The sequence below is a fragment of the Schistocerca serialis genome, chromosome 1 (genome assembly GCF_023864345.2).
Source record: "Schistocerca serialis cubense isolate TAMUIC-IGC-003099 chromosome 1, iqSchSeri2.2, whole genome shotgun sequence".
NCBI classification, from domain to species: Eukaryota; Metazoa; Arthropoda; class Insecta; order Orthoptera; family Acrididae; genus Schistocerca; species Schistocerca serialis.
The window spans coordinates 220247692-220266032 of record NC_064638.1 but is presented as its reverse complement, the minus strand read 5'-3'; the positions used below and the strand labels follow the sequence as shown (position 1 = coordinate 220266032).

Below are 18341 nucleotides of genomic sequence, written 5' to 3'. Positions count from 1 at the left end.
GTGTCCATATTACTGATGTTGCAAGTGGGTCCCTTTTGTCCTTTGTGGATCTGAGACGCTCTTTGATCCTCTTGGTCAGTTTGTAAATAATCTTTACATTATATTTCCTCAAAATATGGCCAATTCTGTCCATCACCCTGTGGATGTTTGGCAGAAAGGCACTACTTGAAATTTCTTCTTCCAACATACCACTTTGCTGAGTGTTAGATTTAATGACACTTCTTTTATGCGACTGGTAGAGTACATGCTACTTCCCAGAATAATTCAAAGCGTTGTATCTGGCATCCAAGATGATGCAGCTAACATATTTGTCTTGTGTGTTGTAAGCATATTAATCGTTTCTCTTTCCTGGCTCTCGTGATGACTTGATAGTTTGTGCAAGTATCAGTCCGTGTGGGTTTTTGATACACATTGTGTACTAGGTTATTGTCATTCCTCATAACCATCACTGAGCTGTTCCTCAACATTGCTCCACATGATGAAGGTGCCATCGATGTACCTGTACTGTACTTTTAGAGTCCAGGGCCTGTCTTTTGAAATGCTGCATGAAGAAATTGGCCTCCACTGGACTAAGTAGACTGCTCATAGCAACACCTTCCAGCTGTTCGCTTAAATTGCCATTCCATATGAAGTCACTCACGGTAAGATGCGCATGAAAGAGGTTGGTAATGTCATGTGGGAATATGGAATGAATATGCCAGATAATCATTTAATGGCACTTTTGTAAACAAAGAAACATCATCATAGCTGACCAGGATGTCTTTTGGTACAAGTTTTAGTTTCTTCAGCTTCTCAGTGAAACGTAGCCAGGCTCTTCCGTATGTTGCTGTCTTCCCCACATGTGGCTGAAGCAGAGATGCCAAGCATGTCACTGAGCCGGGAACACCAATCAGTCTTAGTGATACATCATCATTATGGATTTTCAGTAATCCATACAGCCAAGGAGTTCTGTGTTCTGCAGGTTCTTCTGTAGGTCTGCTGAAAGAGACAATGTCTTGATTAACGAATTTGTATTTTGTGTGATCTGCTCCATCATATCTGTGTTTACATTTACATCTGCATCTATATACTCTGCAAGTCACAGCATGGTGCTTGGTGGAATGTACCCTGTACCACTACTAATCATGTTCTTTCCTGTTCCACTTGCAAATGTAGTGAGGGTAAAACAACTGTCTATATGCCTCTCTTACACCTTATCTTCATGGCCCTTATGTGAAATGTATGTTCGCGGCAGAATCATTCTGCTTCAAATGCCAATTCCCTGAATTTTCTCAATAGTGTTCCTTGAAAAGAGCACTGTGTTCCCATTTTGACTTCCTGAAGTATCTCTGTAATACTTTTGTGTTGTTCAAACCTGCCAGTAACAAATTTAGCAGTCAACCTCTGAATTGCTTTGATGGCTTCCTTTAATCTGACCTGGTTTGGATCCCAAACACTCGAGCAGTACTCGAGAATAGGTCATACTAGTGTCCTATATGCGGTCTCCTTTACAGATGAGCCACACTTTCCTAAAATTCTTCCAATAAACCAAAGCTGACTATTCGCCTTCCCTACTACAATCCTTACTTGCCCATTTTATTTCGTATTGCTTTGCAGCTTTAGGCCAAGGTATTTGATCAGCGTGATTTTGTCAAGCACTACACTACTAGTACTATATTTGAACATTACTGGTTTCTTTTTCCCACTCATCCCATTAATTTAAATGTTTTTGCATTTAGGTTTAGCTCCCATTCATCAAACCAACTAGAAAATTTGTGTAAAGTCATCTTGCATCCACCTACAGTCTCTCAACAACATCTTGAACACCATAGCTTCACAGCAAAGAGCTGCAGATTGCTGCTCACCCTTTGTGCCAAATCATTTATGGATATAGAAAGGACTGTGGTCCTAACACACTTCTTGTGGCTCTCCTGGCAATACCCTTGTATCTGATGAACACTTGCTGTTGAGGACAACATACTGGGTTCTTTAAGCTGCACACATATTTATTCTGCAGTGAGGCATGGTGTCAAATGCTTCTCAGAAATCTAGGCATGTGGAATCTGCCTTTTGCCCTTCATCTGTAGTTCACTGGATAGCATCAGATAAAAGGGCAAGCTGAGGTTCACACAAACGGGGCTTTGTGAAACAGTGCTGATTTGTGGACACAAGTTTTTCCATTTATTATAGTTGAACTGAGAATATCTTCAAGAATTCTGCAGCAAATCTTATGTTTAAGATATTGGTCTGTAATTTTACGCTTCCGTTCTTTTACCCTTCTTATATAAAGGAGTCATCTATGCTTTTTTCCAGTTGCTTGGGATTTTCCACTGGGAAAGAGGTTGCGATTAACGTTAACTAAGTAAGGAGCCAGAGTGGTAAAATATTCTTTGTAAGACCAAGTTTGGATTCCATCTGGACTGGCAGCTTATTCATTTACTATGCTTTCAGTTGTTTCTCTATGCCAGGGGTGTGTGACATTATGTTTGTACGATTCTCCTCCACGAACAGTTCCTTAAACACAAAATCTGAAACTTTGTTTTTTCTTCTGCTATCTTCTGTTGCCACACTAGACTGGCGAATAAGTGACTGGCTAGAAGCCTTAGCCCACTTATAGTGATTTTATGTAGCACCATAATTTTCTCGGGTTCTCGGCAAGATCTGCTAAGGTATGACTGTCATATTTGTATGCTTTGCGCATTGATGTTTTTACAGATGGACAAATTGCCCTTAACTTTAGTCTTATCATCATTTGTGCTTTCTCTTTTGAACTGAGAGTGCGACAGTCTTGCTTCCTCAACATTTTGCAGTCTTTTTGTTAAAGCACAGCGGGTCTTTTCTGTCCTTAATTCACTTACTCAGCACATACTTCTCCATCGTACAGTTTGTAATCCATTTTGACTTTGCCCGAAATTCCTCTATGTCCATGACTGGAACTAAATAATGTCTGTTCATTCTCAAAGAGGGATATTGACAATTGCCTATGTGCTCTGTCTAGCGGAAATATTCACCTACCCTTCTGGATTGATTTATTAACTTCACTAACAGTCGTCACTGTGCTGACATCATGAGTTCAAATTCCTGTATCTGTACGACGCCATTGATATGGCAAGGCCTGTTTGTATCTGCAAGGTCTAAAATATTTCCATTGCACGTGGGCTCTTGGTCTAGTTGCATGAGACAGTTTTCTGATAACATACACTGAAGAGCCAAAGAAGTTGATACACCAACCTAATATGTAGGGCCCCTGCGAGCATGCAGAAGTGCGACAGCACAACACGGCATGGATTTAACTAATGTCTGAAGTAGTACTGGAGGGAATTGACACCATGAGTTCTGCAGGGCTGTCCATAAATCTGTAACAGTGCGAGGGGTGGGAGATCTCTTCTGAACAGCTTGTTCAAGGCATCCCAGATATGCTCAATAATGTTCATGTCTGGTGAGTTTGGTGGCCAGCGGAAGTGTTTAAACTCAGAAGAGTGCTCCTGGAGTCACTTTGTAGCAATTCTGGACGTGTGGGGTGTCTCATTGTCCTGTTGGAATTGCCCAAGTCCGTCAGAATACACAATGAACATGAATGAATGCAGGTGATCAGACAGAGTGCTTACGTACATGCCACCTGTCAGAGTCGTATATATATGTATCAGGGATCCCATATCACTCCAATTGCACATGTCCCACACCGTTACAGAGCCTCCACCAGCTTGAACAGCCCCCTGCTGACATGCAGGGTCCCTAGAATCATGAAGTTGTCTTCATACCCCTACACATCCATCTGCTCGATACAATTTGAAACGAGACTCATCTGACCAGCCAACATGTTTCCACCCATCAACAGTCCAATGTCAGTGTTGACAAGCCCAGGTGAGGTGTAAAGCTTTTTCCATGCAGCCATCAAGGGTACGCAAGTAGGCCTTCGGCTCCAAAAGCCCATATTAATGATGTTTCATTGAATGCTTTGTACACTGACACTTGTTGATGGCCCAGCATTGGAATCTGCAGCAATTTGTGTAAAGGTTGCACTTCTGCCATGTTGAATGATTCTCTTCATTTGTCGTTGGTCCCGTTCTTGCAGGATCTTTTTCCGACCTCAGCAATGTCAGAGATTTGATGTTTCACTGGATTCCTAATATTCACAGTACATTCGTGAAATGGTCTTATGGGAAAATCCCCACTTCATCACTACCTCAGACGTGCTATGTCCCATCACTCTTGTGCCGGCTATTAATACCACGTTCAGACTCACAAAAATCTTGATAACCTACCATTGTAGCAGCAGTAACAGATCTAATAATTGCATGAGACACTTGTTGTATTATCCAGGTGTTTACAACCGCAGTGCCTTATTCTGCCTGTTTACATATCTCTGTATTTGAGTACACATGCCTAAACCAGTTCATTGGCACTTCAGTGTACTCAAAAATACTTTGCAAGACTGTCTGTACCTCCTGCAGTGAATCGCTAGATGTCTGAGTCATACTCAGTAGGCTAAAGTCGCTTCCAACTAGTCTTGTGTGATCTGGTATTTTTTCACTTGTGACCATAGACCATCTTTGAATGACTCTTCATAATGTCACAGTGGAATCGGGTGGCTGGTAAAAACATCCAACAATAACTTGATTTTACGTAGACCTGTTATACATGATGTCACTGGCGTACTAAGTTCTACCTCAACACAAACAGTATTTTTGTTAACTGTCATGAAGACTCCCCCTCCAATGGCATCTAATCCGTCTTTTTGATACACATTCCATGAATAGCTAAATATCTCAGAGCTTTGTACTTCAGGTTTCAGACAGCTGAGAATCATTTGAGTGTGAGAAATTTCTTGTGGGGCGGTAAATTCGGAAATTTTGTTATTTTTACAAGTCTTAATTTGTGTATGATCGCCAGCAACATCTTCCTCTGTTTGGCTCATTAGTTTCGTATGCCTTTAGATAATAAGGCCTTAACAATTTGTCAGACAGTTTTGACATTGAGAATGTTCCCTGAAGGACCTGGTGTAATTGTAATTAATTTATGAAGGTACAATTGTCCCCAAGTGAAAGATTCTATAGCTGCATATCTACATCTACATATATACTCCACTAGTCACCAAGTGGTGTGTGGCGGAGATCACTATTCGCACCAAAATCATATTTCCCCCCTCTGTTCCACTCATGGATCACGTGAGGGAAAAGCAACTGTCTGAACACCTCAATGCAAGCTCTAATTTTCCTTATCTTCGAATGGTGATCATTGCGTGATTTGAAAGTTGGTGGTAATAATATATGCTCTACATACTCGGCGAAGATCGGATTTTGAAATTTAGTGAACAGCCCCTTCTGTTTAGCGCATGTCCCACTTCAAACTTTCTATGAGATTTGAAACACTCTCTTGATGGCTAAAAGTACGTCATGAATCCTGTCGCTCTTTGTTGGACCTTCTCAATATCTTGAACCAACCCAACTGGTAAGGGTCACATACGGACGAACAATACTGTAAGGCTGAGTGAACTAAAGTATTGCAAACAATTTCCTTTGTTGAAGGACTGCATCACTTCAGGATTCTACCAATAAACCACAATCTAGAGTTCGCCTTACCCGTTACTTATGTAATCTGATTGTTCCATTTGAGATTTCGAATAGTCACACCCAGATACTTAACAGATGTTACCGCTTCCAAAGACTGGGCATTTATTTTGTACTTGTACATTAATCGGGATTTTCACTTGGTTATATTCTGTAGGTTACACTTACTAATGTTGAGAGATAACTGCCAGTCATTACACCACGCATTTATTTTCTGCAAATCCTCATTGAGTTGTTCCTAACATTCATGTGATACTACTTTCCTGTTGATTACAGTATCTTCGGCAAACAGGCTAATGCCGCTGTCAATACCATCAACCAGATTGTTTCTGTAAATCGTAAAAATCAGCGGACCTGTTACGTTGCCCTGGGGCACACCTGATGTTACGCTTATTTGTATTGAAGTCTCCCCATTCAGGACAACATACTTTTCACTGTCTGTTAGAAAACTTTTCTATTCATCTGCATATGTCATCGGATAGACCGTAAGTGCGCACTTTTTGGAGCAAGCGACGGTTCGGAACTGAGTCGAACACCTTTCAGAAGTCGAGGAATATGGCATCAACCTGGGGGCCGGTATCTAGAGCCTGTTGTATATCATGTACAAAGATGGCCAGCTGTCTCTCGCATGACTGCTGTTTCCTGTTACTGTGCTGGTTTCTGCAGATGTGCTTCTCAGAGTCTAGAAAGGTCATTATGTCTGAACACAAAATATGTTCCATGATTCTACAACAAAACGATGTCAGTGAAATTGGCCGGTAATTGTGTGCATCCGACTTTCTGCCGTTTTATAGATTGCTATGACCTGGGCCTTCTTCCAGTCCCGTGGAACTTTCCGCTGTTCCAATGATCTCTCATAGATGATGGATAAGAATGGTGCTATATTTGTAGCTTAGTCAACATAAAATCCTGCGGGGATATCGTCTGGGCCAGATGCCTTCCTGGCATCTAAGGAAGGGTTTTACAACCCCATGTACACTAAACACTATGTCAGCCCTCTTTGCGTTTATTCGATAATTGAAAGGAGGGAATGGTGTTGCAGTCCTGTATCGTAAAACAGTTTTTGAAACCTGTTCCAATGATCTCTCATAGATGATGGATAAGAATGTGCTATATTTGTAGCTTAGTCAACATAAAATCCTGCGGGGATATCGTCTGGGCCAGATGCCTTCCTGGCATCTAAGGAAGGGTTTTACAACCCCATGTACACTAAACACTATGTCAGCCCTCTTTGCGTTTGTTCGATAATTGAAAGGAGGGAATGGTGTTGCAGTCCTGTATCGTAAAACAGTTTTTGAAACCTAGGTTTAGAATTTTGGCCTTCTGTCTATTATCATCCATTACATTACCCATACTGACAGGAAGAGAAGGTATTGAATTATTTGTACCGTTCATAGATTTTATGTATGACCAAAATTTTTTGGGGTTATTTTTTAGAATCTGCAGATAAAATAGTACTTTCAAATTCATTAAAAGAATCTCTCATTGACCTTTTGACAGCTGCTTTCATTTCGCATAATTTCTGTTTGTCAGCGGAGCAGTGACTATGTTTAAAATGACTGTGCAAAATTCTCTGCTTTCTCAGCAACTTCCTAATATGTTTGTTATACCAAGGTGGATCCTTTCCCTCCCCTATATTTTTGCTAGGCACATACTTCTGTAGCACATAGTGGACAATACCTTTAAATTCCGACCAAAGATGCTCAATATCTTTGTGTCCCGCGGTGAATGCTCGGAGCTGACGATGAAGATATTCTTTAATGACACTTTTATTTGCTTTCCCAAACAAGAAAACAAAACAGTTAGTGCTCACAGGTTGTGCTAGTCAAAACATATGCAAGTGAGGTCAGAAATTCACTGTCAGTATCACTTTTCCTAATAAAACTTATAAAAACTGCTACCTTCGATGTAATGAGTCTAAATGACACTAAGAAACATGAATATTGAGTATATCCAAAAACATAGATGATGTGACTTACCAAACGAAAGCGCTGGCACGTCGATAGACACACAAACATACACACAAAATACTAGCTTTCGCAACCAACGGTTGCTTCGTCGGGAAAGAGGGAAGGAGAGGGAAAGACGAAAGGATTTGGGTTTTAAGGGAGAGGGTAAGGAGTCATTCCAATCCCGGGAGCGGAAAGACTTACCTTAGGGGGAAAAAAGGACGGGTATACACTCGCGCGCACACACACACATATCCATCCACACATATACAGACACAAGCAGATACATACAGAGGCAAAGAGTTTGGGCAGAGATGTCAGTCGAGGCGGAAGTGCAGAGGCAAAGATGTTGTTGAATGACAGGTGAGGTATGAGTAGCGGCAACTTGAAATTAGCGGAGATTGAGGCCTGGTGGATAACGGGAAGAGAGGATATATTGAAGAGCAAGTTCCCATCTCCGGAGTTCGGATAGGTTGGTGTTAGTGGGAAGTATCCAGATAACCCGGACGGTGTAACACTGTGCCAAGATGTGTGGCCGTGCACCAAGGCATGTTTAGCCACAGGGTGATCCTCATTACCAACAAACACTGCCTGTGTCCATTCATGCGAATGGACAGTTTGTTGCTGGTCATTCCCACATAGAATGCGTCACAGTGTAGGCAGGTCAGTTGGTAAATCACGTGGGTGCTTTCACACGTGGCTCGTCTTGGCACAGTGTTACACCGTCCGGGTTATCTGGATACTTCCCACTAACACCAACCTATCCGAACTCCGGAGATGGGAACTTGGTCTTCAATATATCCTCTCTTTCCGTTATCCACCAGGCCTCAATCTCTGCTAATTTCAAGTTGCCGCTACTCATACCTCACCTGTCATTCAACAACATCTTTGCCTCTGCACTTCCGCCTCGACTGACATCTCTGCCCAAACTCTTTGCCTCTGTATATGTCTGCTTGTGTCTGTATATGTGTGGATGGATATGTGTGTGTGTGCGACTGTATACCCGTCCTTTTTTCCCCCTAAGGTAAGTCTTTCCGCTCCCGGGATTGGAATGACTCCTTACCCTCTCCCTTAAAACCCAAATCCTTTCGTCTTTCCCTCTCCTTCCCTCTTTCCTGACGAAGCAACCGTTGGTTGCGAAAGCTAGTATTTTGTGTGTATGTTTGTGTTTGTTTGTGTGTCTATCGATGTGCCAGCGCTTTCGTTTGATAAGTCACATCATCTTTATTTTTAGATATATTTTTCCCATGTGGAATGTTTCCCTCTATTAATTCATATCTTGAATATTGAGTATTGTACACTAACATAAACTGATTAACCCTCGTATTTATAATGTAAACAAATATTTACGCACATGCGAAAAATGACGTAATAAAACATAAAAACTGCTACCTTCAATGTATCGAGTCTAAATGACACTAATAAATGTAAATACTGAGTATTGTAGACTGAATTAATTGATAATTCCGCATATTTAATGTCAGTTAAGAATGTAAACAAACGTTTGCGTACAAGCGAAACTGTCGTAAACAGAAACTTTGCTTTTCCTATTCAGGCGCAAATAAAAACTGAAACCTTCCATTTATTAAGTCTATGTGGCACTAATACACGTAAATACTATAGAATATACAGCAAAAACAATTAATTACTGGCTAAATTTCTTATCTCATAACACAGCAAGCGAAAAGCGCTTGTAGCCGGCGTCAGGGCTGCTAACCAACAAGTTGGTTCGTACCCTACAGACAAATCATGTGCAAATGATGGATGGCTGAGAAAGTGACAGGCTGACATAGCAATTATTTGATGACCTTCAGTAAAGAGGGAAGATAAAGGCTTTTAATGGCTTGTTGCCAATGAGCTTATTAGAGATTGAGCTGAAAATTGGATTTTACGGGATATAAAAAAATCTGATATCCTTTGTTGGCAAGTTTCTGGATCTTTCATTTCCTTATGAACAAATTAACTGTCTATGATGTGTGGGTTTGAAATAATGGCATTCCATGAGAATCATAAGCTCTTCACAGTGTACACGTTCTTTAAATAAATTGTGGGAATGTGGCTGAGTAAATTTGTCAGGTCATGCTGATATTTGGATATGGAAGCATGTCTTCATTTTCAAATGACAGGGTTCACCTACTGAAATATCGTTGGTGTTCGACAAATTTACCTTGCCACATTCCCGCAGATTATTTGAAGAAGTCATTGTATGCTTACAAACCTGTTAGCTACAGGTAATAAGGCGAACACAGAGCAGTTCTTCAGACTTTTGTGTGACCTTGTTTTGATCAGTATCATACAGGAACTGTTCCTTGATACATATGATTCAGAACATAACAACACTAGCCATCATAATAGGTTTGGGCTCATCAGAGGTCCCTTTAAAACAACATTCACACTATAACTCTGCACTGAAGCTGATGAACCACTCTGAAAAGCGAGGAATGTAATGTGTACATGAATTTAAAAAGCAGCCTGTGCTCTGCAAAATACAGATTGTCAAAAAGGACCATGCACACAGAATCAACAGTTTTGATACATTAATCTGGTTTAATCCACTTGACGACTGGAGTTGATATACTGTGAAAAATGTTATAGAATCATAAGCAAAGTGACTTTTCACAGCTGCATGTATTTCAATTGACTGGAAAAAATAATTAATTTCAGTATCCGTTTCATCGTAACAGTCACAATAGATTCCTTATATTACAGTACCTACCATACCAGTTATCAAGATGCTTAATTTGATTATTTTGGAATGCTATTATTATTGTTCATAGGCACTTCTGTATGTTGTGTCGTTCCTATTTTTATTCTCTTATATGTCAGGCTTGATTGTTCACTAATAATGTGTACACTGGTTATGAGTCTTAAAATGCAGAAAAACCGGTTACTTTTCAAAAGAGTCACTAGTCCTTCATTTACACTATTGAGCTGTTGACTGTTAATGAAAGTGCAAGCGTACAGAATAGGTTGCAAGCTAAGTGAGTGACTCAAAGACCTGTTAGCTAGTAGAGCCCACCACATTGTCCTCGGCAGCGTGTTTATCAGAGACAAGAATATTGTCAGCAGAGGCCAAAGGAAATGTGATATGACCGTTCTTATTCTCTAAGTACATAAATGATCTGACAGACAGAGTGAGCAACAGTTTGCAGCTGTTTGATGATTGTACGGGAAGGCATCATCGTTGAGTGACTGTAGGAGTATACAACATGACATAGACAAAATTTCTAGTTGGTGTGATGAATGGCAGCTTGTTACAAATGGAGAAAAATATAAGTTAATGCAGATGAGTAGGGAAAACAATTCCGTCATGTTCAAATGCAGGACTGAAACAGTCACATTGATCAAATATCTACATGTAATGTTACGTAGCAATATGAAATGGAAGGAGTCCATAAGGACACGGTTGTAGAAAAAGTGAATGGCCGACTTCATTTTATGTGGAGAAATATAGGAGAGGGTGGTTCATCAGTAAAGGAGACTGCATATAGTACACTAGTACGACCCATTTGTGAGTGTTTGGTATAAGCACCAGGTCAGATTAAAGGAATACATTGAAACAATGTAGAGGCAAGCTGCTAGAGTGGTAGGTTTGATCTACTTGTGAGTGTTACGGAAGTGCTTTGTGATTTCAAGTGGGAATCACTGGAGAGATGATGATGATCTTTTCGTGGAACGTTATGCGGGAAATTTAAAGAACCAGCGTATTAACCTGATAGCAAAACAATTCTACTGCAGCTGACGTACATTTTGTCTAAAGACCATGAAGACAAGAGAAATTAGGGCTTATGCAGAGGTCTATTGACAGTCATTTTTCCGTCTCTCTACTTGAGAGTGGAGAGATGTTTTTATCTAATACTTTTGTTAAAGCATTTGCTGTTCTGCAGAACGCTATCAGCTAACAATATCCTGGCTGCTGTCCATTTAGTCCGTTTGCCCATTTTCTAGTTTCTCTTTGTTTTCTGCTGTTGTTTACTTTTCAGTACTTTTTTCATTGCCTTTTTCACACTATGTTTATACAAGTACTTTACATTGATTGAAAATGATAATCTTTGGAGCAGTCACTACTTTGAAAAGCCCACAAGTCGTATTCTATATTACATAAGGGGTGTGTTCATATTTATGAACAAGAACTACTTCATAATCTTTATTTAATGTAATTTACTTTTAAGTGAAAATGTTACTTTTAAAAACATTTTAGAACAATTGAAGGGGTGGGGAGAAAACAGCTAACCTTCAGTACTCGGATTTGTCTGATCACACTGTGTGTTGTGATTTTGAATGCACCACATGCTGATTACAAGAAGTTTAATTTGTACAGGTACAGAGGGATGTCTGTATAAATTGTTATGTTCTTGTTGCCAAATTAACCAACTTATGTGTGATAGTTCTAACTGATGGCATCGTCAGTTAACACTTGCTTCCATTGATCCCTTCAGTTTTCGCTAATCTCCGCATCACATTAGTAAATTTCCTTCTGCATGTAGCTACCTTCAGTTTTATTATTTTACATTTCAGGTGTTACGAGAGAAACTCAAAGTCCGTACTATCTTGGGACTGACTGCTACTGCAACAAACTCAACGTGTGCTAGTATAGTTCAGCACTTAGACATTCCAGATGGAGAGAAGGGGGTGATCAAGGACATTCCTCTTCCCAACAATCTTGTACTGACAGTTTCTAAAGATGAGAACAAGGATGAAGCACTAATCAAACTTCTCACTAATACCCATTTTAAGGATTGTCAGTCTGCTATCATATACTGCACAAGAAGAGAGGAATGTGAGAGACTGGCCACCCTCCTCAGGACATTCTTGCAGGTAGGTTGTACATTTTGTGCTGTATGCCAGTGATTACATTTCTCTCTTTTGAGATTTTGGTTCATTTTGCAGTGTTGTCTTGATGCAGTACCTAAAAAATGAATCAAGCAGTTATACCTTTATTATACTGTATAAGAGTGTAGCGGAACATGTTAAAGCAAAAGTTTACACCATTAAAACTTAATTCTGGTCGGTTAAAACTGTGTGCGCGACCAGTACTCGAGCCTAGAACCTTACCTTTTGTGGGCAGTGTTTTAAACATACAGAATCTCTTCATACCATGCATGTTTTGGAGGAAAGAGCTAGCCACAGCCAAAGGTATAGTTTCTGTAATGTATCTTTCAGTCTACCCCGAAGTGTGTGCTGTTTTGAAACTTACATTGGTGATTTTCAGTGTTATATGATGATTATTATTTTATTTATTTATTGTTATATTTTGTTTGAGGCTCAGTGTGCAGTTACCTAAAGTGGGCAATATTACATTGAATATTTTTATTTGTTACTGTCAGTTTACTTAGTAACGATACAAATCCTAGGAAATCTCCAGAAATCATAAAACTAAATACATCTGTGAATAAACTGAAGGAGCTGGTGCAACAAAAGCTGTTGTTGGATATGAAAGATGGATGGGAAGAAAGGGAGAAGTAACAAAAAATTACACTAATTTTCCTTTTTCTTCTTTTTCTTGTGAATAGTGGCTTTAGCCCTGTCATGTTATTATCTATCTCTGTTTACCGTAAACAAGACATCTCAAGTTGCAGACAGGCACAATTAAAAACACTTTTCCTATATTGTCGATCTTCCTACCTGGAGTTTCCATTGTTTGGTATTATCTATCTCTGCCAAACTAACTGAGAATGAAACAAGTTAATATACTAACTTTTTTATCATAAAATAAAATAGACAGGAGGTGGGGTGGGTGACAGAGCCACTTAACCAGTCAGAGTGTGGAATGCCTTTGCGACACTAATTTCTTGAAACTTAGAAGTATTTGTCCAGTTTCTGCACAAGCTATATCTACAGGTTATTATTATTTCCAGATAGCAAGTCTTTGATATTATTCTCATGTTTGGTATTGGAAGGGACACATACAGGCTTCCGTCTAGTGTTTGTGATATGTCTGTAGTGTATGTTAATACTATATCTAACTATGTTTGTTGGTTGTTACTTTAGTCTAAGTCTGCACTGTTGTGTAATGTCGTGTTACCACTTGGTATTGAGTCCTCTGCATCATTTCGCATTCGGGAGGACAACGGTTGAATCCTGCATCTGGCCATCCTGATTTTGATTTTCCGTGATTTCCCAAAATCACTCCAGGCAAATGCCGGGATGGTTCCTTTGAAAGGGCACAGCCGACTTCCTTCCCCGTCCTTCCTTAATCTGATGAGATCAATGACCTCACAGTTTGGTCTCTTCCCCCTACATCCCAACCCCCTCCTCTGCACCATTGTAAATGTTGGTTGAAAATTCTTTGTCAGCTGATATGTTTGTGATGTACTAGCTGCATAATGCTCATAACTGACTGCATTACTTTGCTCACTATTTGCACGTAGCACTTGCACTTCACATTACTCACTAATTTAACTCGTTTGTCACAATTTGCCACAGCAACTAGTCCACAACAAGCCCTGTTGTTATATTCTGTTTACATTCTGTTAGATACAGTGTCAGCAATGGTGTCAATCTACACATACAACTTTACTCTGCAAGCCACGTGATGGCATGTGACGGAGTGTACTTTTGATCCCTTGTTCCCTATTCCATTCAGGAATGATGCATGGGAAGAATGATTGTTGGTAAATCTCCATACTGGCTCTAATTTATTGTAGTTACTTGTTGTGGTCATTCTGGGAAACGTGTGTGTGTGTGTGGGGGGGGGGGGGGTGGTATATACTGTCAGATTCTTCCAGGAATGTACTCTCTTGGAATTTCAGTAGTAAACCTTTCTATGATGCACAATGCCTGCCTCGTTTCATCTGATGAACACCATCATAATGCTCTCACAGCCACTAAATGATATGATGAAATGCTCCACTTTTTGTTAGATCTTGTTGATCTCTTGAGCAATTCATTGGAAGAATCCTAAGGAAATGCAATCCGAAAACAAAGGAAGTAGGTTACAGTACGCTTGTTCGCCCACTGCTTGAATACTGCTCAGCAGTGTGGGATCCGTACCAGATAGGGTTGATAGAAGATATAGAGAAGATCCAACGGAGAGCAGCGCGCTTCGTTACAGGATCATTTAGTAATCGCGAAAGCGTTACGGAGATGATAGATAAACTCCAGTGGAAGACTCTGCAGGAGAGACGCTCAGTAGCTCGGTACGGGCTTTTGTCAAAGTTTCGAGAACATACCTTCACCGAAGAGTCAAGCAATATATTGCTCCCTCCTACGTATATCTCGCGAAGAGACCATGAGGATAAAATCAGAGAGATTAGAGCCCACACAGAGGCATACCGACAATCCTTCTTTCCACGAACAATACGAGACTGGAATAGAAGGGAGAACCGATAGAGGTACTCAAGGTACCCTCCGCCACACACTGTCAGGTGGCTTGCGGAGTATGGATGTAGATGTAGATGTAGATACCCAAGAAACAGTGAAACTAGAGTTTTGCAAGTCACATCTTTTTTGGACAAATTACATTTCCTAAAGATTGTTCTTATGTATCTCAGTGTGCCGTATGCTTTTCCTACTGTTTATTTTATGTGGTTGTTTCACATAATGTCACTCCAGATGGTTATTGCTAGGCATTTTATGGTGTTACTGCTTTCAGCAGTTTGTCACCAATAGTGTAATTGTACAGTAATAAATTTCTTCTCCTGTGTAGGTGCAATATGTTACGTTTTATTTACATTCGGGATCAACTGTCTCTACACCAGTGATTAATCCTTTGGAGGTTGTCTTGCAGTTTGCAAGTCTTCTGATATTGCTACCTTCTTACAGACAGCCACATCATTGGCAAACAGCTTCATGGTGGATCCAACATTCTCCACAAGATCGTTCACATATTTGTAAACAGTAATGGTCTTATCAGACTGTTGTCAATTTACCTTTACACTTGTTGATTTTCTTCTATTAAGAGGGACGTGCTGAACTCTATCTGCAAGGAATTTTTGACTCCAGGCACAAAACTCATCCGAGGTTTATTAATGGCACTTTTAAATTTTATTCATTTGTGCTCCACATCTTTGTCTGCAACACTAAATTCAGTTGAGTACTCAGATTCTCTGAAATTTGCATCTTGTAATTCTTGCCAAGGAAAAAAAAAAAATGTGTCTATCTTTCTTAACAGTCTTGATAATCCAGAATGAGATTTTCACTCTGCAGCGGAGTGTGCGCTGATATGAAACTTCCTGGCAGATTAAAACTGTGTGCCCGACCGAGACTCGAACTCGGGACCTTTGCCTTTCGCGGGCAAGTGCTCTACCAACTGAGCTACCGAAGCACGACTCACGACCGGTACTCACAGCTTTACTTCTGCCAGTATCCGTCTCCTACCTTCCAAACTTTACAGAAGCTCTCCTGAAGGCTCTCCTGAAAGGCAAAGGTCCCAAGTTCGAGTCTCGGTCGGGCACACAGTTTTAATCTGCCAGGAAGTTTCATATCAGTGCACACTCCGCTGCAGAGTGAAAATCTCATTCTGGAAACATCCCCCAGGCTGTGGCTAAGCCATGTCTCCGCAGTATCCTTTCTTTCAGGAGTGCTAGTTCTGCAAGGTTCGCAGGAGAGCTTCTGTAAAGTTTGGAAGGTAGGAGACGGATACTGGCAGAAGTAAAGCTGTGAGTACCGGTCGTGAGTCGTGCTTCGGTAGCTCTGTTGGTAGAGCACTTGCCCGCGAAAGGCAAAGGTCCCGAGTTCGAGTCTCGGTCGGGCACACAGTTTTAATCTGCCAGGAAGTTTCAGTCTTGATAATACCCGTAGTCTTTGATGCTACCACAGCTTATTGTAGAGAACGGTCATTCATGAACTTACGGGTCCAAACGAATGGTTCACGAACATGAACGCAAGGAATGAGGAAAGAATTCTAAGGAACAGTCGTTCACTTTGGTCGCGGCTTTCTACTTATAGTTCCTGAGAACGGGAAACGGTCAATCTTGTTCCAGCCGCATTCCCGGTCCCATTCCCGACTCAGTCTAAGTTCCGGTCCCAGTCTCAGCCTTCTTCATGTGGCCACTCATCCCAGTTCCACTGCCGACTGCTCCTAGTTAGTTCAGTATTGAGTTGTTGCTCGTTTCGTTCGCAGCGCATGCCCATTATAGAGCTGTTCCAAGCCTATTTTGAACGCTGGACTTCTAGTTCTTTTTGTATTCTATTCAGCGTCCACGACCGGTAATTAAAATGTGTTATATAATTACGTAAATTATGTCAAAATTACATGGTATGTAATACATAAATCTTTTCAGGTAACAAAAGGGCATATCAGCTTACTTTACTATTTTGATAAACAGCAGAAAACATACTTATAAAAAGGCAAGGTTTTTTTTTTTGGGTATTACACGTGCAAAGGTAGTTGGTACGGCACTTATGAGTGGCCATTTTCGTTCTTTTTTTGATCCAAGGTAAAAGAGCATGTTCATTGTTATGGAAGGCACACTGACTTACAACCGAATGAAGCCCGCACTCCATAATCGAGTGTCTGGTGTCACATTTTGTAAAGAGTATATGATAACTTCTACAATATTATTTCAGTGGTGCAAGGCAGCGCACGAAAAATCGGCACTGAGTACTAGACTGCTCTATAATTTTCATCATGGCAGCGACAACAGCAACCATTACGAAATTGTCTCGAATGAGAAACAACCCACAGTTGCACTAAATTATGTTTATTTTAAACGTTGACCATGGTTTCTGCTATATTAATATAGCCTTCTTCAAAAGTCCTAAAAATGATCAAAGTAACATCTAGACCAGTGATACAATCTACACATAAACTTCAAAATTAGGTAAGTGATAACGTATTACTTACATAAACACTAATAAATGAAAAATGTATTAGCCCAGCGGCTGCATCAAGACCAATAAAATAACTTCAACAGACATAAGCCTGTTTCGAACGTAAGTAAAATTACATATGACACCGTATGTCCTCTGCCACTACCTCTGTTATGCTGGGTGCACGGTTGTCAAATGTGCTGCACTCCTACGCACCATAGGTGGCGCTCACCACATTGAGCTACGTTGCACTGTTTATCAGGCAACTAGTCACTATGTACGACAATAAATTAACAACATGCTTATATGTGCAAATGAAGGGCCATATACTATTAATAGAAATGTCCAACTGATGAAATACTGTTGCGTACGATCTCTAGAGTGGTAGAACATTAATAATTTCATATAAAAAAAGTTTGTCATATCACTATTTGATGCATGATTCAAAAACGAGACTATCATATGCAAATAAAACTTCAGTTTACTTTATACGCTCTAGTAGCTTATAGGGCTAATTCTACCTGCTGACTGTAGTCGTTGCACATAGCCACACTACCAATGATTGACATTATTTCTATGACTAGCACCCTAGTGCATGAGTGCGGTAACACGATACAAGATAACAAAGGACACATTAACATATCTGTCTCAACATGAACCACTGTTAACATAAAAGCAGCTCATGACTCTTTATGACAAATTCCTACTGGAGCACTGTCCTAAAACACTAGTTTATCTCAAAAGGTAATCCTACAATCATGTGGCACAATCGAGTAACCACTAGTGCCCAATACGGGCTGAAAACCTTCAAGGTAGCTGGAACTTTTCAAATAACACTGATCATTTAGTAAATTCCTACTGTCAGACTTTTTGTGCTTGTATATGTGCACCTCCTCCAATAAATCTAATTTCATACCCTTTGCTTCATTACACAATAGCTCGGTGTCATTAACAGGTTGGGGCATATGTCCTTCTTCAGTGATGTGTTCAGCAAACGGTAACCCTTTCTTATTCATACCCATCGTCGATGGCATATATTATTTATATCTTATGGCTATAGACCTACCTGTTTGCACTATGTAATATGCCG

General features: G+C 40.3%; 1 protein-coding gene across 2 annotated transcripts in view; it reads left to right on the top strand.

Annotated features, from left to right (window-relative positions):
* LOC126466191 (ATP-dependent DNA helicase Q4) overlaps nt 1-18341 on the top strand; it is a 153453-nt gene that overhangs the window by 79807 nt on the left and 55305 nt on the right. For both annotated transcript variants that reach the window (XM_050096364.1, XM_050096365.1), the window contains one exon: nt 12017-12316. In XM_050096364.1, the coding sequence (XP_049952321.1) occupies nt 12017-12316 (300 nt within the window). The remainder of the gene's footprint in view (nt 1-12016; nt 12317-18341) is intronic.